We start from the raw sequence: 23,910 nt of genomic DNA, 5'->3' as shown, positions 1-23,910 counted from the left end.
GGTGGAGATAGGAGTGATGCACTTGAGGAAAATCTCACTATCAACTCTGTTCTATGTCTGTAAAACTGAAATCAATCTGTGCTCTAGGTCTATGCACGGCACAATTTCAGCAATCACATTAGTAAGCATTAGATGTGAAAAAACATTTTGCCCCATCTTTGTTGACCTCTCCACAAATCTATATTAATAACATATTTTCACCCCTAACCTATTGCCACACACATTTATATGTTGATGACACAATATTGTTTTGTATCGCAGATTCAGCTGTTAGCTAAGGAGAACTTTCTACAGTCCTTACATTTTATGCAAACAACCCTTGCTGATCTTAAACTTGTTTTTAATTAACATAAAGCTAAAAAACTATTTATGTTATTCTATAGAGCAAGTGATTTGGATAGAAAAGACCTATGTGATATTCATTTTGGCTCTATGAGGTAGAGAATGCGTTTTTCAAATGACCTACAAAAACCTACAGGTGAGGGGTTTATTAATAAGTCAGATTTGAAAATTGCTGCAACCCCCTTCCTCTGCCTGTGCTTAGAGGAATATGTTTTAATCTGATTAAAGATTAAATTATCAGGTGTAGCGTTAAAGCCTGCTAGGGATGGATCCTAGTGATGGAGAAAGTCAGAAAAAAGACAATACAAAAAATAAAATCAAAATACACCTGAAGGAAAAAACAACTCGGGGGGGGGGGGGGGGTCAGTGTCACATAAAAAAATCAATTAATTAAAATTAATGTATTAATTCTAGACTAATTTCTATATGAGGGGTTTCAGGAGGTGGTTGGGCTCGGACAACATAATAGGCAGGGCCTCAACACAGGTCATTGACTAGTAGAGATTGAGTTATAAGTAACCTAATATTTAATACTCCAGATTTAATCTTTTTTTTTTGGATCAGTCATTGATTGTTTTCGTCGTATTGAAGCATGTAAGACTGCAGCAATTGTTGTTAGCTATAATTTTAAATTATGTACTGTGTATACCCTTCTTGCCCAGTGTACTGAGATTGGCTCTAGCTCACTCACAACCTTCAAAGGATAAATGCATTAATGTTAATAAATGCAACCAGTAAGGTTGGAGACACAATCTAGATCGTACGTGCATAGATTAATCATTTGTCATCATATGATATCAATGCACTCATTATGAAATGGCATTATTGTTATGTTGGGGTATCACACAGCATGTGCAGGCTATGCATTGCCCCTCTGATGCTTTTATTCATGTTACGTATATATCCACACAGGTCAGTCATCTATTTGACAATGAGGGCACTGTGGCTTTTGCTATGTTCATGGCAATCTGGGGTGAGTCACCTGCTCCAATTTGAGTTATACTGATATGTAATATGATGTAAAGGCATGTCCAATGTTATGACGATGATGATTTGTTTACTCTTCAACTGGTTTTTATCTGTGTTTTCAGCTACTCTGTTCCTGGAGCTTTGGAAGAGACATAGAGCCAGACACGTTTCTCAGTGGAATGTCTATGACTGGTGTGAAGATGAGGTACTTTGGTGCTTTTTTTCTCACAGATACTTTATCATTATTTAAAGACAAATCTGTATCTGCTGTGGCTGAGGGGGTAGAGCGGTCGTCCTCCAACCAGAAGGTCGGAAGTTCGATCCCCAGTCCTCCCATCTGCATGCCAAAGTGTCCTTGGGCAAGATACTGAACCCCAAAACTGCCCAATAGAAATTCAAAAAAAGTGCTAGCTATAGAAGCACTGTATGAATGTGTGTGTGAATGGGTGAATGGAAAACTGTAGTGTAAAGCGCTTTGAGTGGTCTTCAAGACTAGAAAAGCGCTATATAAATACCATTTACCATTTACGATGTAATGAAAGAGTCCAGTTTTAAAGATGACTGTTGAACTTAGATCTTGTAAAAGCATATCATTGATAAGGAAACACATTTTGAAACTATTAATATGAATCCACAAGCATTAAACATATCCATAAATTGCCTCTGTGGGTTTAATAATCTGTACAAGATGTGACATCCTCTGTCCAGAAACCTTGACTTGTGCTACATCCATACTTATATGGAAGTTTTCTGGAAGCTGGTGAAAGGAGAACTCAGGCAGAAGCTGATGTCTTATGCAGACAATTTTAATGTAGACTTGATGCATCAAGGAGACCAGAAGGTGGAACAATATACAAACACCAACAAAGTAACATGAGCAATTGTCACCCCCAAGTCTAAAGATGTCCCACACAGCATTCCCATTTATCTTCCTCTACTTACGTCACCCATTCTAACAGCACATCAATGAATGGCTAGAAGTCCCTAAGTGTAGACACTACAATGTACTGTTGGTTGGTCAGTCCTTTATCTATAACTTGACCTTGGTTACTGCTTAGAGAGAGAAGGGAGTATCTGTGGAATTAACCAGCACTCTTCTCTTAATGGTGTACAAATATAATGTAATATACATTATACAGTATATACATAATAATAAAGTGGCATATACAGTAATGTGTGAGGATATACGAAAATTCCTCAACACCTTGGTTGTAACGAGTGGTTATTTCAGTTACTGATGCCTTTCTATCATCTCGAACCACTCGGCCCATTCTCCTCTGACCTTTGACATCAACAAGGCATTTTTGAAATACTCAGACCAACCCGTCTGGCACCAACAACGATGCCATGCTCAAAGTCACTTAAATCCCCTTTCTTCCTCATTCTGATGCTCGGTTTGAACTTCAGCAAGTCACCTTCACCACGTCTAGATGCCTACATGCATTGAGTTGCTGCCATGTGATTGGCTGATTAGCTATTTGTGTTAACAAGCAATTGAACAGGTGTGCCTAATAAAGTGGAAAATACAATATCTGTCAGGCCCGGAATAAAATAATGTCTACATATATTTTCAGTAGGTGGCGTTATGACCCTGACTTAACATATGGAGCTGTTCAGGCCAGGACTCTGATCATGTGACAGATTTTTGAACAAATCCATATGTCAATATTGACTCATCGACACATTCACCTGCTGGCGACAGGAAGTGAAATATATCATACTTTGATGTTATTCTGCTGGATGCTTTACAATGCACGGCTCAAATGAGCTCAGACATGCCATAAGAACATGGTCAGAATTGTGAAATTTTTTCAAACCGTGAAAAAAACGAGGTGTGGCAAAGGTTGATCCTTCGCCAAAGGAGACGAAGTTGTCATAACTCCCCTGTGCATTTTCTAATCGGCACTAAAATTTAAAGCAATGATCACAGTCCCAGCCTGAACAGCTCCATGTGTCAAAAGTAATACAGGGTCATAGCACCACTTACTGATTCCATGTGCAACAGCAAGCTTTTTTTAAACTCCATTGTACATTGACCACTCAGCCCCAAAATTCTGTCACACGATCAGAGTCCCATCCTGAACAGATCTCTTAGTCTGTATGTAGGGACAGTGATAGCGCCACCAACTGATTAGCTTTAAACTGAAGTTGTTGCAACCCCACTGTGCATTGTCCAATCAGCCCCAAAATCGTTTTGCATGACAGACACAGGAAGTGAAACATTTATCCTTCCTGTGGTGCGCAAAACGCACACAGAGCTATTTTGCCCAGTAACTGGCTGTCTTCCCCTACAGAGGACAATTTTGTAGCATTTGTGAAAATGCCAAAATTCAAGCCAAATTTCATTTTCAAATCAAAATGACTGACATCCTGTTGGGGTTGGCTAAGAGTGTCAAGAGGATTTTATGTGCATCTGGGAATGATACACACGTGCCAATTTTCATAACTGTAGTAGAAAATAAAGGGGTGGGAAGACCAAAATATGTAGGTAGCGCATGTTCCTGAGCACATTTAAATAGGTACATTTTCACCAGATCTGACATGCCCACAAATTTTGGTGCGTTATAGAGTATGATGAATTTCACAAAAAAGCAATTAATTTCTAAGAAGAAGATAGAAGGATAATCAACACGGTTTCTATAGAGTCCGTGCACTGTCATGCTCGGGCCCTAATTATCATTTCAATTTCAATAGGGCCTTCGCATTGTCAGTTGGGCCCGAAATATGACTTTTTTTAACTTTAGGGGGGCTATTGAGGAAAGCGGGACATTAAATATTTTTGCAAAGTAATCTTTTTATGAGTAACCATGTAGGGCAGGAATATGTGGTGGAAAGGGGAGCCTTTTTCCACCATGCCAGAATGGACCAGTGAGCAGATGGCGCTGCCAGAGTGGCAGCTTGTTACAGCGGCTCCAACCTCTCCTGTGTGTTTTTGTCTTTATGTTTTTATGCTTTGTTTTTAAGCCCAACTTCAGCAGAGTTTATGCTCCTGTGGATGCACTAACGCAGAGGGTAGATACATTTTTTTTAATCATAACCGGACTCTTTGATACAGCATTGGGCGACCCCTTCAGCCGGGGCTCCATTGTTTACACCCGTGACCAGCTGTTGGCGCTCAGCGTACCCAGGCTACTCCCCACGGAAAGACCAGAGATCCCCTGTGAGATCAGAAGAAGGAAGAGGGGCTGCAGAGCTAGAGTTAAGTGCCGGGAGAAGAAAAGGAGGTATAAACCATGCTTACCTTCTGTCATCATGGGAAACGTAAGATCACTCCCCAATACAATGACTGAGCTAGTGGAACTTTCCAGCTAAGAGAGGGAGTACCGGGAGGCGAGCATCATGTGTTTCACAGAGCTTCTAGTGGTAAGCATATGGCCATATTACCTCTCGCGGGAGTTCTCGCATGTTATCACTATAACTGCATACATCCCCCCATCAGCTGATGCCACCGCTGCCTGCGAGCTGCTTCACACCGTTGTGTCAAGGCTGCAGACTGTGCACCTCCACGCCCTCCTCCTCATCTCTGGTGACTTCAATCACGCTTCCCTGTCCCCCGCCCATCCAACATTCACATAGTTTGTGAACTGCTTCACCAGAAAAAATCAAATCCTGGACTTGATGTATGTAAATGTAAAGAATGCATACAGCTCATTCCCCCTCCCCCTACTGCTCTGATTACAACCTGGTCTACCTGTGCACAGACTACATACCCATGGTGAATAAACATCCCCCAACCAAGAAGTAGAGACAATGAAAAGCTGAAGAGGGTCCAGAAGGAGCTGAAAGTTGAGATCAGAAGGGGAAAGGTCAGCTACAGGAAGAAGTTGGAGGAACGTCTCCAGCAAAATAACGCCAGAGTGGTGTGGAGAGGCCTTAAAACAATGTGCGGCCACAGCAAGGACAGTGGGAAAGGCCTTGAAACAGGAGAGATGGAGTGGTCTGAATCTGTTCTTCAAAAGATTTGACTCCACACCTACCCCCTCCTCTACCCTCCATGGCACTGACCTGTTACACCCCCCCCTCCTGCTCGATGAAATCATCTTCACCAATAGCTGCACTTGCCTCCATCCCCCACCCTCTTCAGTCAGCTTTGCCCCCCCCCCATTAACTACACTCTGCATCACAACAGATCAGGTGAGGAGGGAGCTTAGGAGGATCAAGGCAAGAATGGTGGCTGGCCCGGATGATATCAGCCCGAGACTGCTCAGGGACTGTGCTCCAGACTGCTGCAGACCAGCTCTGAGAGCCTAACCACTACAGACCAGTTGCCTTGACCTCTCACATGATGAAAACCACTTACTGACCCTTATGAGCGCTGAACTGGATCCTCTGCAGTTTGCGTATTATCCAGGCACTGGGGTAGACGATGCAGTTCTATACCTGCTGCACAGATCCCTCTCTCACTTGGACAACCCTGGGAGCATTGTGAGAGTCATGTTCTTCAACTTCTCCACTACTTTCAACACCATCCAACCTGCACTGCTGAGGGGGAAACTGGGAAGAGCGGGAGTTGACCACAATCTGGCTGCATGGACCACCGACTACCTCACAGACAGGCCACAGTATGTGAGCCTTCATGACTGTTGTGTGATGTTGTGTTTAGGTGTATGTGCAATACTTTTTGAATTGTTAAATTTTTGAATTGTGACATCCAATGTATATTTTCCACTTCCCATGTGCAATATCACTGTGAATTTTTGGTATCTTTGTATATTGTTTACATTTTTTCTATATGCCGTAAATTACCAAATAATAGCCAGGTTTCAATTAACCGCAGGGTCCCCTTTAAACGCCGGATGCAGGTGTATATTTTGATAAATAACCGCTGGTTCCAAATAAATGCCGGGTCTAATTTATTTATAAAAAAATCAAATAAGAAGACATGACCACTGACACTGCAGGTTTTTCTTCTTCGTCTTTTTCACTTGCTTTCTGATGATCGCCATGGCTCCGGTACAGAAAAAAAAGTACGACTTGAAATTTGAACATTCTGTCGTAAAATATGCAGAGGAAAACTCGGGAGAAGAAGGCGCTAGACGTTTCTCTGTCGACCCCAAGAGAGTGAGAGATTGGCGAAAATATAAAACTGAGCTTCAGCGTCTGTCCGAGGAGGACAGCAAAAGGGCAAGGCTGCCTGGTGGAGGTAGGAAGAAGGCTAGCGAGGAGCTTGAGATAAACATGCGGGAATGGGTTATCAGCAACGGTCATGCCACGAGAGAGTGTCCCATAAAATGATCAGGGAGATGGCGAAACAAATGTACGCCACCGTGAGCGGCAGCAGAGATGAGGAGTTTACGGAGAGTGCTGGTTGGCTACATCATTTCCTCCGCTGCAACAACTTCACTTGCAGCAGACGTACAACTATTACCCAGAAGGATTTTGTTAGGAAGAAATTAAACGCCTGTCCCAAACTGCCGCCTGGTCCCAAACTGCCTCCTGGTCCCAAATAAACGCCTGGTCTGTTAAGTGATTAAAACAAATAAACGCCCCGGCTATTATTTGGTAATTTACGGTATTATATCTTATTTTTTTATTTTTTACTTTTATTTTATTTTTCTCTATCTTTATTCCCTTCTGCTGCTGTAATGTCAAAATTTCCCCAGTGTGGGATGAATAAAGTCTATCTTATCTTAGAATGTCACAACTCACTTCAGGCATGTAGAAATAAAAGTAACATGTCTTATGGGTAACGTCAAGGTGAAGTTGAGGTGGACCTCCTGGAAAACTCCATACCAAAACGGACGCTGTATTTATTTATTTTAATGTTTTTCTTTCTTTCGCTCAGTCTGTGTGCCTGTGTTTCTTCATGTGAGTTTTTGCTTTTTTGCCTGCCTGCAAAACAAATGCAACACAATAAAGTCTAAAGTCCACCAACTGGGTAGAGAAGTCGTCCTCCAACCAGAAGGTCGGAAGTTCAATGCCCAGTCTTCCCATCTGCATCAGTGTCCTTGGAATTGCCCCATAGAAGGGCAGAGCTAATACTGTATGAATGTGTGTGTGAATGGGTGAATGGCAAACTGTACTGTAAAGCGCTTTGAGTGGTCATCAAGACTAGAAAAGCGCTATATAAATACAACCATTTAACTCAGAGGCACTCCAAAATCTCAGTCTCCTTAACAGCTAGCACCTACTCCTCCTTGTGAAGTGCAGACATGATGTATGTATTGGATTGCCTTAGTGCTGAACACTGGAGCAAGTACCCATCTTTATTTGGCTGCATTCACTCTTCCTTCTGACCACTCTCCAGATTAAACATTTGGATTTTTTTCTGGATGTTAAATAGTGGGAAAATATGGTATTTTATGAATTTACGGTAAAATATACTACACAGTGCAGTTAAAGAGTATGTAAATTCCTCTGAAGCCACTGTGTTTTAATGTAATTTATTACATAACTGTAAATTTGTTCTTCACACACAATTGGCACTGCTGCCAAGGTCTGTCCCATTGCTTTTATTTTTAGAATTTTTTTTCCTGCTTACATTTCCATACATTTGATTATGAAATATTGATTTTGACAATGCATGAAATGTCACCATCGGTATCGTGAGTAAATGGTAAATTGCCTGTATGTAGTGCTTTTCCAGTATTATCAACCTCTCAAAGTGCTTTACAGCATACGCCACATCCACCCTTTCACATACACAGCACTTTTATAGACAGGGCTTTTTCTATCACTCCCTATTCAACTGTGTGTGTGTTTGTGTTAACAGGAAGAGCTGATTCTGGAAATAGTCAACAATCCAAACTGTACGCCCAAACAGTTCAGACACTCCTACCTGCGCAGCACTCTGGTCCTCATTCTTGTAACTCTAATGGTAAGACACATTTGCTCACACAAACTGTGACAGCCATGTCTCTATGCTGTCCAGGATATCTGAAAACTTCCATAGATTAACTCACTCTACACAAACCTCCAGCAGTCAATTTACTTCTGTTTTATTGAGCACCTCCACTATGAAGAGAACAATCCAAATGAGAGGTTGCATGGAGAACACATACATCGACTGCCAACAATCACCCATCCTATTAAGCGGCCATCAATTCCATCAGCTCAAGAGAGGGACCTGTCTGGAACCACAGACAAAAAACAAACAAATGAAAGAAAGGAACAATTCTCATGAAAGCTGCAAGTACCATTCCTCATAAGCGTCTTGATTTGTCATTGTGACATCCAAAATGTCACGATGGACTGCTAGCAGCTACTAAACTTACTGAAAGAATTACTTTGTTGAAATTTGTAAGTATCTTGTCACACTCTTGCCAAACAACCCCATCGGATTCCAATTTTTGAGTTTTCAAACTTACTAGACAAAAAACAGCTTCCTGTTTCATAGTAAATAACTTGTTTGCATGTTCAATTTGTATTTACATGTTTTATTTTGGAGCATCATCAGAGTTTTAGGACTAAATCTGATCAGATTTGAGGCACATCTGTTGAATCTGCTAGGAGGAAAATCTCAAAGTACGAAATAGGCATTTCCTGATCCAGATAGGCAGAATGACCGAGACTAATATTTGGCCTCTAGTTGTCTTCAGGCATGAAAACAATAACAATTTCAGAAATTATAATTTCAGAAAGATCTGATGATGTGGAGCCAAGTTATAACAGTTTCTTTGTCCACAAGATGTATTAAAATTAGCAGCAGTGCCAAACCCACATCATTCAATTCAATTCAATTTTATTTGTATAGCGCCAAATCAAAATATACATACATTATCTCAAGGCACTTTACATAGAAGGACAAGACCTTGAAATTTTATTAATATAGAGAAAACCCAACAGTTCTCACAATAAGCAAGCACTTTGGCGACTGTGGAGAGAAAAACTCCCTCATTATGAGGGAGAAACCTCTAGCACAACCAGGTTCAATGTGGGCGGTCATCTGCCTCGACCGGTTGGGGTGAGCAAAAAGTGGAGTAGAGGAGAGATGGGTGGAAAAGAGGGGAGAGAGAGATGTTGAGGAGGGGGGGGAGAGAGAGGCCAGAGAGACCAGGAACACTTAAAATCTGACTTAAAATGTAAACAGTAACAGTGTAAAGACTATTAATTATTATTGATAACAGGCACAATTCATATAATAATTAATTACTGAAGTATTGTTGTTAATAATTGTAATAGTCATTATCCTGGAGTTACGGGGTCAGAGATATCTGAAATGAGAGAAAAAAGAGAGAGGGACTATGGGAGAAAAAAGTAACATAGTTATTGACATGTATTAAAATAAATAAATGAGTGTGGGGGGGCAGAGAGACAGAGAGAAGTGGAGAAGTGCTCAGTGGATGATGGGAGTTCCCCCAGCAGTCTAGACCTACAGCAGCATAACTAAGGGATGGTTCAGGACTCACCTGATCCAGAACTAACTGTAGGCTTTATCAAAAATGAACATTTTAAGTTTAACTTTAAATGCAAAGATGGTGTCTGCCTCCGAAACTCAGAGTGGGAGCTGGTTCCACAGAAGAGGAGCCTGGTAGCTGAATGATCTACCTCCTGTTCTACTCTTACAGACTCTTGGAACCACGAGAGCCTGTGTTTTTTGAACGAAGTGATCTATTTGGATAGTATGGTGTTATCAGCTCTTTGATGTATGAAGGGGCTTGATTGTTAATGGCTTTAAATGTGAGGAGCAGGATCTTGAATTCTATTCTGAATTTTACAGAGAGCCAATGTAGAGAAGCTAAGACAGGAGTAATATGATCTCTCCTTCAAGTTTCTGTCAGCACTCGTGCTGCAGCATTTTGGACCAACTGGAGATTTTTACAGATTTATAGTAATCTAGTCTAGAGGTAACAAATGTGTGGACTGGTTTTTCAGCATCCCTCTGATGATGTTTCTAATTTTCTTAATATTGTGCAGGTAGAAGAAAGCTGTCCTAGAGACTTGTTTTATGTGTTGGTCCAATGACATGTCCTGGTCAAACATAACTCCAAAGTTCCTCACAGTAGAGCTGGAGGCTAAACTGACACCATCCAAGGCTGTTCAGACAGTGTTTCTCTGAGATGTTTAGGGCCAATTACAACAACCCCAGTTTTGTCTGAATTAAGAAGTAAGAATGTATATGGTGCTTTCTAATGATGTTGCCTAAGGAGAGCATATATTCGGTCCAAGGTCCTGCTAAATATGATTTAAACCAGTCTAGTGTCGTGCCTTTGATCCCTACATGTTCCAGTCTCTGTAGCATAATCTTATGATCTATGGTGTCAAATGCTGCACTAAGATCCAACAGGACGAGTACAGAGACAAGTCCATCATCTGATGACATAAGAAGGTTATTAGTGACTTGCAATAGTGCTGTTTCTGTGCTGTGATGGAATATAAATCCTGACTGGAATTTGTCCAGCAAACTATCTAAGTAATCACACAGCTGGTTAGCAACAGCTTTTTCTAGGATTTTGGAAATGAAGGGCAGGTTGGATATGGGTCTGTATTGTTATAATTTTATTTGTAAAGAAGCTCATGAAATCATTGCTTCTTATGGTTAGAGGGATAGATTGTTTAGTAGAGGTGTGGCTTTCTGTCAGCCTGGCTACAACTGAAGAGGAACCTGGGGTTGTTCTTATTTTCTTCTATTAATAAAGAATGGTAAGAGGTTCTGGCATTTCTAAGTGCTTTGTTGTAATTCATCAAGCTATCCTTCCAGGCTAGGTGAAGGTCATATTGATTGGTGGAACGCCACTTCCTCTCTAGCTTCTGTGATATAAATGTATAAATGAAGACTCAGATGCTTATCTTATCTTACTAGAGCATCAGTGCACAATAATGGCAGGATTTCCCGCAGCGCTTTATAGTTAAGGCGGCCGCCTTAACAACAACGGCCCCCCGCCTTGACTACGTCCCCCCAAAAATAAATAAATAAATAAATATTCCGCATCCCCGCATGCATAGACAGTAGGTTAAAACTAGAAAATCTCTCCTGCCGAGACATTTTGAATGGGTGCCTTGTGCTCGTCGCCGGCGTTGCTTCGAACACAGAGACATTTCCTTTAAGACGAAGGACAGAGAGACACATATTATCCAGGTTTACATGAAATCCAATTTCAGAGAGACATTACGTTGACAGAGAGAGAGAGAGAGAGACGGTGAGAGCGAAAGACATTTCCAAAAGCTGCTTGATTTTACAATCATGCATGATCAGATCCATGACAGAGAGACTTGACCAATTTCAGAGACAGAGAGAAACCATGTTTTAAGGTCTGATCACCATCCATGGGATTTCATTTTAAAAATTCAGCCTCCTTCAGGCTTCCTGGGACCATCCCGTAACTATCTGGGGTTTTTGATTTGAAAATCCAGACTCCTTCTTGCTTCCTGATAAGGTCTTGTCATCATCCAGGACTTTTATTTTGAAAAACCAGCACCTTCCTGGCTTCCTGGATACATTCTGTGGCTATTTGGGTGTTTTATTTTGAAAATCCAGCGTCTTTCAGGCTTCCTGGGAACATTCTGTAACTATTTGGGGCGTTTTATTTTGAAAGTCCAGGATTTTTGAGACTTCCTAGGGACATCCTGTAACTATTTGGGCATTTTATTTTGAAGATCCAGCGTCTTTCAGGCTTCCTGGGAACATTCTGTAACTATTTGGGAGTTTTATTTTGAAAATCCACTCTTTTTCAGGCTTCCTGGGAACATCCTGTAACTATTTGGGGGTTTTATTTTGAAAAACCAGGCTCATCACATGTTTCCTAGTAACATTCTATTACTATGGGGGGGGGTCTATTTTCAAAATAAAGTCTCTGTACAGACTTCCTGGTAACATCCAGTTACTATTGGGGGGGCTTATTTTCAAATAAAGGCTCTGTACAGACTTCCTGATAACATTCTATTACAATGGGGGGGTTGTTTATTTTTATTTTCAAAATAAAGGCTCTGTACATGTTTCCTTATAATATGGGGGGGTAGGGGGGCTTATTTTCAAAATAAAGGCTTTGTACAGACTTCCTGGTAGCATTCTATTACAATGGGGGGGGGGCTATTTTCAAAATAAAGGCTCATTACATGTTTCCTGGTAATATCCAGTTACTATGGGGGGTTGGGGGGCTTATTTATACGCTTAAACATAGGCTCTGTACATGTTTCCTTGTAATATGGGTGGGGGGGGGGGGTATTTTCAAAATAAAGGCTTTGTACAGACTTCCTGATAACATTCTATTACAATGGGGGAGGGTTGTTCATTTTTATTTTCAAAATAAAGGCTCTGTACAGACTTCCTGGTAACATCCAGTTACTATTGGGGGGGCTTATTTTCAAATAAAGGCTCTGTACAGACTTCCTGATAACATTCTATTACAATGGGGGGGTTGTTTATTTTTATTTTCAAAATAAAGGCTCATTACATGTTTCCTGGTAATATCCAGTTACTATGAGGGGGGGGGGGGGGGCTTATTTATACGCTTACACATAGGCTCTGTACATGTTTCCTTGTAATATGGGGGGGTAGGGGGGCTTATTTTCAAAATAAAGGCTTTGTACAGACTTCCTGGTAGCATTCTATTACAATGGGGGGGGCCTATTTTCAAAATAAAGGCTCATTACATGTTTCCTGGTAATATCCAGTTACTATGGGGGGTTGGGGGGCTTATTTATACGCTTAAACATAGGCTCTGTACATGTTTCCTTGTAATATGGGTGGGGGGGGGGGGGGTTATTTTCAAAATAAAGGCTTTGTACAGACTTCCTGATAACATTCTATTACAATGGGGGAGGGTTGTTCATTTTTATTTTCAAAATAAAGGCTCTGTACAGACTTCCTGGTAACATCCAGTTACTTTTGGGGGGGCTTATTTTCAAAATAAAAGGTCTGTACAGACTTCCTGGTAACATCCAGTTACTATTGGGGGGGCTTATTTTCAAAATAAAGGCTCTGTACAGACTTCCTGGTAACATTCTATTACTATTATATTGTCAAAATAAAGGCTCATTACATGTTTACTGGTAATATCCAGTTACTATGGGGGGTGTGTGGGGGCTTATTCATACGCTTAAACATAGGCTCTGTACATGTTTCCTTGTAATATGGGGGGGTAGGGTGGCTTATTTTCAAAATAAAGGCTCTGTGCAGACTTCCTGGTAACATCCAGTTACTATTGGGGGGGCTTATTTTCAAAATAAAGGCTCTGTATAGACTTCCTGGTAACATCCAGTTACTATTGGGGGGGCTTATTTTCAAAATAAAGGCTCTGTACAGACTTCCTGGTAACATCCAGTTACTATTGGGGGGGGCTTATTTTCAAAATAAAGGCTCTGTACAGACTTCCTGGTAACATTCTATTACTATTATATTGTCAAAATAAAGGCTCATTACATGTTTACTGGTAATATCCAGTTACTATGGGGGGTGTGTGGGGGCTTATTCATACGCTTAAACATAGGCTCTGTACATGTTTCCTTGTAATATGGGGGGGTAGGGTGGCTTATTTTCAAAATAAAGGCTCTGTACAGACTTCCTGGTAACATCCAGTTACTATTGGGGGGGCTTATTTTCAAAATAAAGGCTCTGTATAGACTTCCTGGTAACATCCAGTTACTATTGGGGGGGCTTATTTTCAAAATAAAGGCTCTGTACAGACTTCCTGGTAACATTCTATTACAATGGGGGGAGGTCGTTAATTTTTATTTTCAAAATAAAGGCTCATTACATGTTTACTGGTAATATCCAGTTACTATGGGGGGGGTTGGGGGGCTTATTTATACGCTTAAACATGGGCTCTGTACATGTTTCCTTGTAATATGCGTGGGTGGGGGGGCCTATTTTCAAAATAAAGGCTTTGTACAGACTTCCTGATAACATTCTATTACAATGGGGGAGGGTTGTTTATTTTTATACTCAAAATAAAGGCTCATTACATGTTTGCTGGTAACATTCTATTATAATGGGCGGGGGGCTTATTTTCAAAATAAAGGCCCATTACATGTTCTTGGTAATATCCAGTTACTATGGGGGGGGGGGGCTTATTTTTACTTTTATTTAAATTTTCAAAATTTAGCTAAAACCACCACCCTCACCCGGTCTTGAACCCAGACTCACGTGACATGATGCAAGTGCCTTAACCACTAGGCCAAAGCAGAGCGTGGTGAAAATTTTGAGTTTAGTAAATTTAAAGAGGAGACTTTCCCTCTGTCAGTCTATGGGGTTGCCATGGATACTCACTGATTAGATGAGGAACACCTGTTGTGTGCTCACTTTGGAGACTCAAACTGGTTTCAGACCACCCCTCAAACAAAAGCTTCTAACTCAAAATCTATAAGACGTATCTGAGAAATGAACACATTGTGAGAATCACAAGACTTTGGCCGACGTCCACATATGTTTATTAAACAGTCCTTTGCTTAGCCTAGCGTAATAATAAAGCCCAGTTGTGTTACCCGTCCATGAAAAAGAGGGAAAGGTCCTCTTTGGATGTGCTGTTCGAAGTCCAGTGAAGTGGTCTTGTTGATTTGTGGATCCTGTTGTGCATCTGCTGGTCAGACCTTGTGTCGTGGCCAGTTGTGCTGAAGTTCTTAGGCAGGCTCTCGTGTCACTGCCTTTGGAAGGTTTTAGCAGTCTGCTCCAGGCAGGCCTGCTGGAAGTTGAGGAGCTTGTGGAGGGAGGCAGTTTCCCTGGCTGGGAGAGCAGGGCCAGACCCTACTCCTCCAGGAGAGGTCATGAGGGGAAGAGGCCGACGAGAGAAGGGCGACGAGAGAAGAGGAAAAAGAGCTAGCAGAGGGGAAACTCGGCTTATATTGGCCTGGTGACCTCATGGGTCATGGTGCACACAGTGACCAATAGTGGTTGAGAGTTGTCTCCTGGAGCAGTTTTACCACCTATGTGTGAAGATGAAGCTCCCTGGGAGACTGAGTTCTGGAAGCTGTCCTTTGTCTCCAGAACAAAGGAGACATGTGGTCAGGCTTTTGACTACACATGTAGGCCCAACTATGGTTCACAGATACCAGGTCCCAACACAAGCATATTGGTCAACAAGTTCAACCTAAATAAGCAGGTTAACTTTGGATCTTTTCATACATGTTTGGATCATAAAAAAGTTATGTTTTACACTTTGTATGTGCTCTGTCAGTAATTTACAACTCCTCTCTCATTCATGCTGGGCTCTGCCCACTGAATTGAGCCAAACATAATGCGCCCCACCATCTCCCCTGGCTCGCCGTACATTGTATAAGTTTACAAATTCTGTTATTTTTACCCAGTCTGAGTTTACAAATGTGTACGATGACACAGTCTGTGTGTGTGTGAGTGCATGTGTTGGTGTGTGTGTCACTGCAAGAGAGGGAGAAAGAGAGGGAGCGGAGTTAGGACAGGCTCAATTTATGAATGAATGCGTGCTTGAGAAAATGAAAGGTAGCGATCATCAGTGTTGATACTGGCATCATTTCAAAGAAATCACTGTTTAAACTGTAGCGAGTCAGAGACGCCAGCTGAGTCAGTGTGTGTGTTTGTGTTTCTGTTTGTCTGCCAGTCAGCGTGCTATATTATGTGTGTATATATATACACATATATATATAGATATACACACATAGATACATTTTCTTTTGTGGTTATTAGACCTCATCTTCTTCACCGAGGTGTATTCGGAAGAGATGTGTCTTTATTCTGCAGCAGAAGATGTGAAGACTTTCTCCTGTCCTGGTGTTAATTGGGAGCTCTTTCCACCATTTAGGAGCTAGGACAGCAAACAGTCATGATTTTGTTTGGTGGTTTGATTGCAGTGAGGGAGCAGCAAGCCGATTGGCAGGTGCAGAGCAGAGTGGAAGGGCTGGGGTGTATGATTTGACCATTTCCTGGATGTAGAGTGGACCTGATCCGTTCACAAAATGGTACGCAAGTACTAGTGTTTTGAAACGGAGGTGGGCAGCAACTGGTAACCAGTGAAGAGAGCAGAGGAGCAGAGTAATGTGAGTGAATTTAGGTAAGTTAAAGACAGTTGAGTTGCTGCATTCTGAGTGAGCTGCAGTGGTCGGATAGCACTTGCAGGTAGACTAGAGCCTGGACCAGAACCTGTGCCGCCTTCTGAGTGAGAAGGGGAGGTATACTTATGATGTTGCGCAGCATGTATCTACACAAGCGGGTTATTGCAGAATGTTGGCAGTAAGGTAAGTAAGTTGACTGTCGATTGTCACACCCAGGTCCCTAGCAGTCTGGGTGGGGGCTACCACGGAGTTGTCAATGGTAATAGTCAGGTCATGGGTGGGAGAGCCTTTCCCTGGAATGCAAAGTATTTCGGTCTTGTCAAGATTAATTTTCAGGTGGTGTGCAGACATCCACTGAGAGATGTCAGTCAGACAGGCAGAGATTCATGCTGCTACCTATATTTTAGATTGGGGAAAAGAGAGGACAAGTTGGGTGTTATCTGCGTAGCTATTGTAGGAAAAGCCATGTGAGGGAATGACTGAGCCGACAGTGTTGGTGTACGGAGAGAAGAGTAGAAGACCCAGGACAGAACCTTGAGGGACCCCAATATTGAGAGGACGAGGTTCTGACACAGATCCTCTCCAAGTTGCCCGGGGAGTGTTGTCATTGAGGTAGGATGAGAGCAGGGAGAGAGCAGAGCCTGAGACACCCAGATCCTGAAGCGAGGAAATAAGGATCTGGTGGTTCACTGTGTCAAATGCAGCAGAAAGCTCCAGAGGTTTGAGGACAGAGGAGAGAGAGAGGCTGCTCTAGCAGTGTGAAGTTGCACTGAGACTTGCAAGGAGGGCAGTCTCAGTGGAGTGGCCTGCCTAGGAACCAGACTGGTAAGGATGAACAAGATTGTTATGGTAAAGATAGGAGGAGAGTTGATTAAAGATAGCACGCTTAAGTGCTTTGGAACGAAAAGGAATAAGAGAGACAGGTCTCTAGTTATTTACTTCAGATGAGTTTGGGGGGGTTTTCTTCAGGAGAGGATTTACTATTGCCTCCTTAAGAAAGTGAACTAACATGGGCCCCCACACACACACACACACACACACACACACACACACACACGCAGACAGACAGACACACATAACAACCTAAACGTTGAAGGCCTGTGTGAAGCTTGGGTGAAGCTAATAATAGAGAGAATAGTACATCTGTGGATCTCTCTCCCATCTAGCTGGTGATTTGCAATGCATTCTGGGAAATTTCGAAGTTTTGAAAAAAAGGTCTGAAAAATCTCTGTTTTGAGGGCTGTACACCCCTCACACTTGCCCCTATACCTCCATCCCACACAAGATCACTTTTAATTTCAAAACCTAAGCAGAGATCTACCGCCCCAATATCTAGCAAAAAACCCACTTAGGGGGGTCATATTTATTATTTCAGTATGAATTAATGCAAGTTGATCTGTCTATGTCACAAACGTATTTACAACACTTCTTGAACCCGTTTCAAAGTAAAAGCACTCCAGCATTTCACTTATGAATCCATTAATTTGTTCTAACAGGGCTTTGATTGTTGTCAACAGACCAGAAGATGTAGGACTTCATACCGTAGAGTCCTGACATTTAGTTCAGTGCATAATCCGACTCATATTGAAGGAAATGCAGGAGATAAACCTGCTGCTCCACCGCCAGTAGCGACACACAGTGGGTGTAAACAACAGACAACCTATCCACAGCTGATCTGCAGAGCGACCGCAGATTGTGAGTCCAGAGAGTTACAGAGATCGACGGTGAAGACTGTTGAGATCAACCGGTCGATCGCGATCTACGGGTTGGCGACCACTGCAGTAGAGCATTGTAAAATGCCTATAATTTCAATTATTAATTCAGAGACCTCAGTTTGAGACTAGACTACATGTGCAGAGAAACCCAAATAACCTTACTGTTGTTTTTCCCCATACTCAACCACAGACCATTATTATAAATTCAGCTCCTATTATAAGTCTCTTTTAACTTCAGACTTCTCAATATAAGATCTTTCTCCAACAGAGAATAACTAGGTTACTCAGGTAGGACAGTCAACCTCTTGAATTTGCATTATATAAGATACTAGTCAACACCTAAAACATAACCCATTGCATGTACAGAAAAACTATCTCTATTTAACATCAGATCCCTCAAAAACAAATGTTTTTTCGCCAACATTCTGGTTTCTGCACATAATCTAAATTTTATACTTTTAACCAAAACCTGGCTGGACTCCTCACTATAATTTTATCAAATCAACCAAGAGCTTCAATCTGTAAAGCCTTTCTTTACCAGTATTATTTGCAGAAAATAAACAATCAACATACCTTAATTGCAGAAAGTATTTTATTACCTCAAAAACATAGCCTAAGTCAGGGACCTGATTCATGCTTTTATCTCCAGTAAAATTGACTATAGCCATGGACTTTAACACTTCCTGAAAAGACAATCAGGCACTTGCAACTCCTCCAAAATTCAGCTGTAAGAGTTTTGACCAAATCAAAATAAACAGCCCTGTCCTTAAATCCCTACACTGGCTGCCAGAAAGCCGTAGGATTGATTTGAAAGTTTTACTACTCCTTTTTAAATTTCTTATGGACCTCCTCCCAAAGACATGTTAGTCCAATATAACCCTGAGATCACTGGAGAGTGGTCTGCTAGTGGTACCCAGAGTAAGGTCTATACACATAGAAACATTTTGGCACAGTGCAGCAAAGCACCTAAACCTATAAGGTATTAGTATAAATAAATAAATAAATGCAGGAATAAATAATTATAAACATAAATAAATGCAAAATAGAAACATTTTGATGATGAACCAGTCTATTTGTGTATTTTTAACATGCATTTATTTATTTATTAATTTCCAAATTTATTTATTTATGTCTACATTTGTTCATTTATGTTTGTATGTATTCTTCAGTTTATTCATGTATATCTATTTCTGTCTCTGTATGCTAAAGAGGTAGGCAGTTCTAACATCAGTTTGAAGTAGGATTGGTCAACTTGGCAAACCAGACAGAAGCAAACAGTTCCCATGAAATCTGACACAAGCTAGCTAGGTACACCTGTTGTTTGGACACAGTAAAGGCATTCAACTTGATGCGGCGCTGTGCAGCACTGACTTAACATGATGCATGTTGGTCCTAACACATGCTTGTTAGAATTTTTGGTGCAATACATCACTGATCACGTGACCTTAAAAAATCAGGGGAGCCAATTGGCTGGAGTTAAATGTAAGATGTTAACAACTAAACACTCTTATACCTGCAAAAATGTCCCATACGTGAATAATATCTACCTTGTTATTAAAGATATATATATATATGTGATGAATTTTTGTCTCCTTCTGACAGTCACTTTAAAGTTTATATTTCCAGCTGAAAGAATATTATTGTATTCTGTATTTAAAAACACAGGGATTTGCTAAACAGGTTTAGTCAGCAATGAAAACAGGGGCAGCATATAGCTCACCTGGTAGAGCTGCCTTTTAACCACAGCTGCCCGGGTTCAGTTTTGCCTTTTTAATTAAAGGACATAAACATAACCCCCAAATATACTTTAAAAAGAAAAAAGCAAATACCGCTGGATTGGTTGTTGTTCTTATCCCAGTGACGCTACTAGATCTAGACGTCTGTTTTTTCTTTTTGCTCCACCCCTGCAGCCACTGGCAGATCATGTGGGCGGATCAAGTCAGACACAGTCAGAGCAAGTCCATCTCAAACGCATATGTATAAAATGCATAAATAGTCAGAATGTATTTTATTTTTCAGCCAGCACTTACTCAACTTAGAGAAAAGAAAATGTGTAAATATACATGTCACTGAACAGATGTCACAGAGAGTCCACTCACATAGATTGAGTCCAAGAGGCCTGAGCCAGAGGGGAATGGCAAAGTCTCAGTATGGATAAGTAACAAAAAAAAACAAAAACAGTGCAGAGCATTCAGGTCTCAGTTTATGGTCTGTCCTTCCTGGTATATTCTATGAAAGGGCCCCATATCTTCTTAAATTTATCTGGGGAGTTAGACATAGAAAACCGAACTTCTTCCAGGAAACCATATCATTTAGCCACCTTTTGAAGCCGGGAGGGGAAGCTGAGTTCTACTCCTTTAGGATGAGTCATTGTGCTATGGCCATACCAAACATGAGGGCTTGTTGTAAAGCTGAGGGAAGAGCCAAAGAGCTGCAGGAACAGCCCAGACTCACCAAGAGACAGTCAGGAACCAGTTGTCTTTTATAAACAGCACTGTACAGATTAAAAATGTCAACCCAGAAACCTGTGAGCTTGGAGCAGGACCAGAAAAGATGCCCAAGAGTTCCATCAGCTGATTTACATTTATCACAAGTGGGAGAGACAGCAGGAAAAATTCTATTCAGTTTAGTCTTGAAGTGTGCAACCTATGAACTACTTTAAATTGAATGAGCTGAAGTCGAGCATTAATAGAGCATAACTTTATCCTGTTTAACCCTTTCACCCATAGCTCATTAGAGATTACTTCACCAATGTCCTTGATCCACGCCTCTTTAATATGGAGAGAGGGAGTTGCCATAGAGAAGAGGTTAACAAGCGGAGAGATCAAATGCTTGGAGGTGGGAGGTTTGGTCATGATAAAATAGAAGACATGTTCAAAGTCAAAGTCAAAGTAGCTTTATTGTCAACTATTTCACATGTAAACATACAAAGCAGTCGAAAGAACGTTTCCCACTCTCCCCACAGTGAAACATATAAAGTGCACAGGCACAACAGATAAACAACAGATAAACATTACTTGAAGCTAAGTAATATACAGTATACAGACAAGACATTACATAACTTAACATAACATATCACTAAATAGAACATACATAGATAAAAGTATTAGCAGTGCAAGTTAAAAGAGGTAAAAGTGATAAGTGATAAAAAGTGATAAAGTACAGAGACAGTTTGTTTCAGAGTCCTGAGTGATTTTTGGAGGGGGGGGGATTTCAGCCTGTTGTCAGACTGTCAGATATGGCTGGGGGGAGTGAGTGGGGAGAATTAAGCTTCCTGACAGCTTGGTGGATGAAGCTATTGCTGAGTCTGGTGGTGCGGGAACGGAGGGTCCTATACCTTCTTCCAGAGGGTAGGAGGCTGAAAAGGCTGTGTGCAGGTCGGCTGGTGTCCCTCGCAATCGAGGTGGCTTTCCGGGTGAGGCGGGTGGTGTATATGCTTTGCAAGGAAGGGAGTGGGGCACCAATGATCCTAGCAGCTGTGTTCACCACGCGTTGCAGTGCTTTTCGGCTGTATTCAGTGCAGCTACTGCCCCACACAGTGATGCAGCTTGACAGGATGCTTTCAATGGTGCCCCTGTAGAATGTGTTCAGGATGGGAGTGGGGGCTTTTGCTTTCTTGAGCTTGCGGAGGAAGTAGAGGCGCCGCTGGGCTTTCTTCGCCAGTGATGCAGAGTTGGTGGCCCAGGAGAGGTCCTCACTGATGTGCACCCCCAGGAATTTGGTGCTGCTCACTCACAGCAGCACCATCGATGGTCAGTGGTGGGTGTTGTGGTGGCAATTTCTGTGAAACAAGCACAAAGTCAAACACTTCTTTCTGAAAGTTTAATTCAGCATCTGCAGATGGACTCATCAGTACACATCACCTGAATGACATGCACAAATGAGCAAAGAACACAGGAGAATCTGTGTTCTTATAACTCTCTGCCCCCTCCCACTAAGCATTCAAGGGTATTTATTACCCTCCTGTAGTTTCACTCAGTGGAGGAGACATCCTGTCCATTTGTTTACATGTTCTGTGGATGACCCCCCCTGTGAGATCCCAGTTGTTTGATCCCAATCAGAGATACCATGAGAAGCCATAAAGATTTGGTTTCTCGAGGCCATACAACTCAAGTCTCTTAAGCCACCATCGTAAACCTTAAGGTTGCCCTTTCAGATAAACAATTTGGTGAACCATTTGGTCAGTCATCCACATACATGTCTGCTCATGCAATTACACATTCACAAATGTAAAATTTCCATTACATTTCCCCCCTTTGAGCATTTCATGCTCACTAAACAACTATCATTTTTAGACAAACTCATCATCTTGAAATTGAGAATTTCATTCTAGATGAGGGCCCGGAAATGTAACATATCCAATTGCATTCTTGATTAAAGTACACAAATAGTACACAATCAATACACCAGACCAACAACACTTAAATACAAACAAAAATCTGAATCGATGTCAAAAATTCCAATGACACATTTTTTCACATTTAAAATTCACTATGACCACCAATTCCGTGCTTCAGGAATCTGTGTGTCCTTGTTCTTTTCCTCAAACAATAGGCAATTTAAATGAAAAACAATATGCATCAAATTGTCAGATGTATGTATGTATGTATGTGCAGCAATCAGTTCAGATTATGTGACCAACACCTCCTTGGCTGGTGAGCATAATGTCCAAAGCCATCCTATTTCGCAGAGCCACATTTCTGAGGCCCTGAATATTGGGAGAAACAAAAATGAAAACCCAACCCCCACTAAGTACAATCCCATCTATTCTGTGTGTGTTGTTCGCACATTTCCCCACCATGGGAAGAGTCCCCCAAATCCTTTGGAGACACTTTCAATGTGGAACACTCATATCTTCATAATAGTGAGTGCAATCTGTATGGAAGTAAGTGAGGTTAGGTCTCTCATTGATGATCTTTCCTCGCAGTTGTCTTCATGGCTGCATACCATGAATTGACTTCAGGCTTTGTCAGTTCAAACAAGAGTTGCCATTTTTTGTTTTTGCTTATGATGCTCAGTTTAGTTTGGTGTTGTTCTTCCTGCCAAGGTTTCACCTGCCATAGCAATGTTGGCAGGACGATGATGACTGTGAGCAAGGACAGGGAACACATCTTTTCCCTCGAACTGCATCCCAGTCGTCCCATCAGGTGTCACTTTTTGTCTGTCGGCGTCATCGTTTATCAGCAGAATCACCCTAGCCAACCCCCTAATCAATGTGCCGCCTCTTCGTGAGATTGGAGACGTGTGGTCCTAGAGATTTCCACCCCCTCCTTGCTCGCGGACACAAAGCAGTTGAAGGCTAAGGTGCACTCACTGACATCAATGCACGCTGTGTTCTGAAGAATCCACTCCTTGCTCAGGAACCTCCCTGCAATGGCTTGCAAACATCCAAGTTGATCTTTCAGCAGCCTTCACTGCCATCTATGGATTTTGGTAGGGCTTCCTTCACCTATCTGTGGATCTCAAAAAGCATAGGGGACAGGTTGCACAATAAAACATTTCCCTGAGCAGTGCCTTCGCAACTGCTGAAGAGTCCTGTTTAAATGTGGAGAAACACACATGTCAATAAAATCAAGACAGTATTGCTTTCCCTCACTTTGTTCTTCCATAAAATCCCTCAAACAGTTCACTTTATATAATCTGGATTCCTCTTTGTATGTTATTATAGTACCAATTATATAACTCTAATGAAAATTTAAAAATAATTTGTGAGTAATTTGTGAGTTTGACAATTCTTTTGTAAACCAATATATCTGTATCTCTTCCTACATTTGGCATCCCCCCTTTGACACTTGGTTCTGACCATGTGTCAACTATGAGGAAACAGATATCTTGCTAAACAGGATTTCCCATTTGTTCCAGACCAAAATGTATAGCCACCAAACAATCCACTTTCCTTCAAACAGTTTTTTTGTTTGTTTTTAACTGAGCTGCCCTTATCTGCAGCTCCTTTAAATCTGTATTTAAATGTTAATGACCCATC

General features: G+C 41.5%; 1 protein-coding gene across 13 annotated transcripts in view; it reads left to right on the top strand.

Moving 5' to 3' along the window:
- The window catches only part of LOC109642385 (anoctamin-9-like), a 119,392-nt gene that overhangs the window by 46,666 nt on the left and 48,816 nt on the right, over positions 1–23,910 (top strand). For all 13 annotated transcript variants that reach the window (XM_069522278.1, XM_069522092.1, XM_069521806.1 and 10 more), the window contains 3 exons: positions 1,255–1,315; positions 1,434–1,516; positions 8,024–8,128. In XM_069522278.1, coding sequence (XP_069378379.1) covers positions 1,255–1,315; positions 1,434–1,516; positions 8,024–8,128 — 249 coding nt within the window. The remainder of the gene's footprint in view (positions 1–1,254; positions 1,316–1,433; positions 1,517–8,023; positions 8,129–23,910) is intronic.

Source organism: Paralichthys olivaceus, chromosome 1, assembly GCF_024713975.1.
Source record: "Paralichthys olivaceus isolate ysfri-2021 chromosome 1, ASM2471397v2, whole genome shotgun sequence".
Classification (NCBI taxonomy): domain Eukaryota; kingdom Metazoa; phylum Chordata; class Actinopteri; order Pleuronectiformes; family Paralichthyidae; genus Paralichthys; species Paralichthys olivaceus.
The sequence above is the reverse complement of the archived record's forward strand: the minus strand, read 5'-3'. Positions and strand labels throughout refer to the sequence as shown.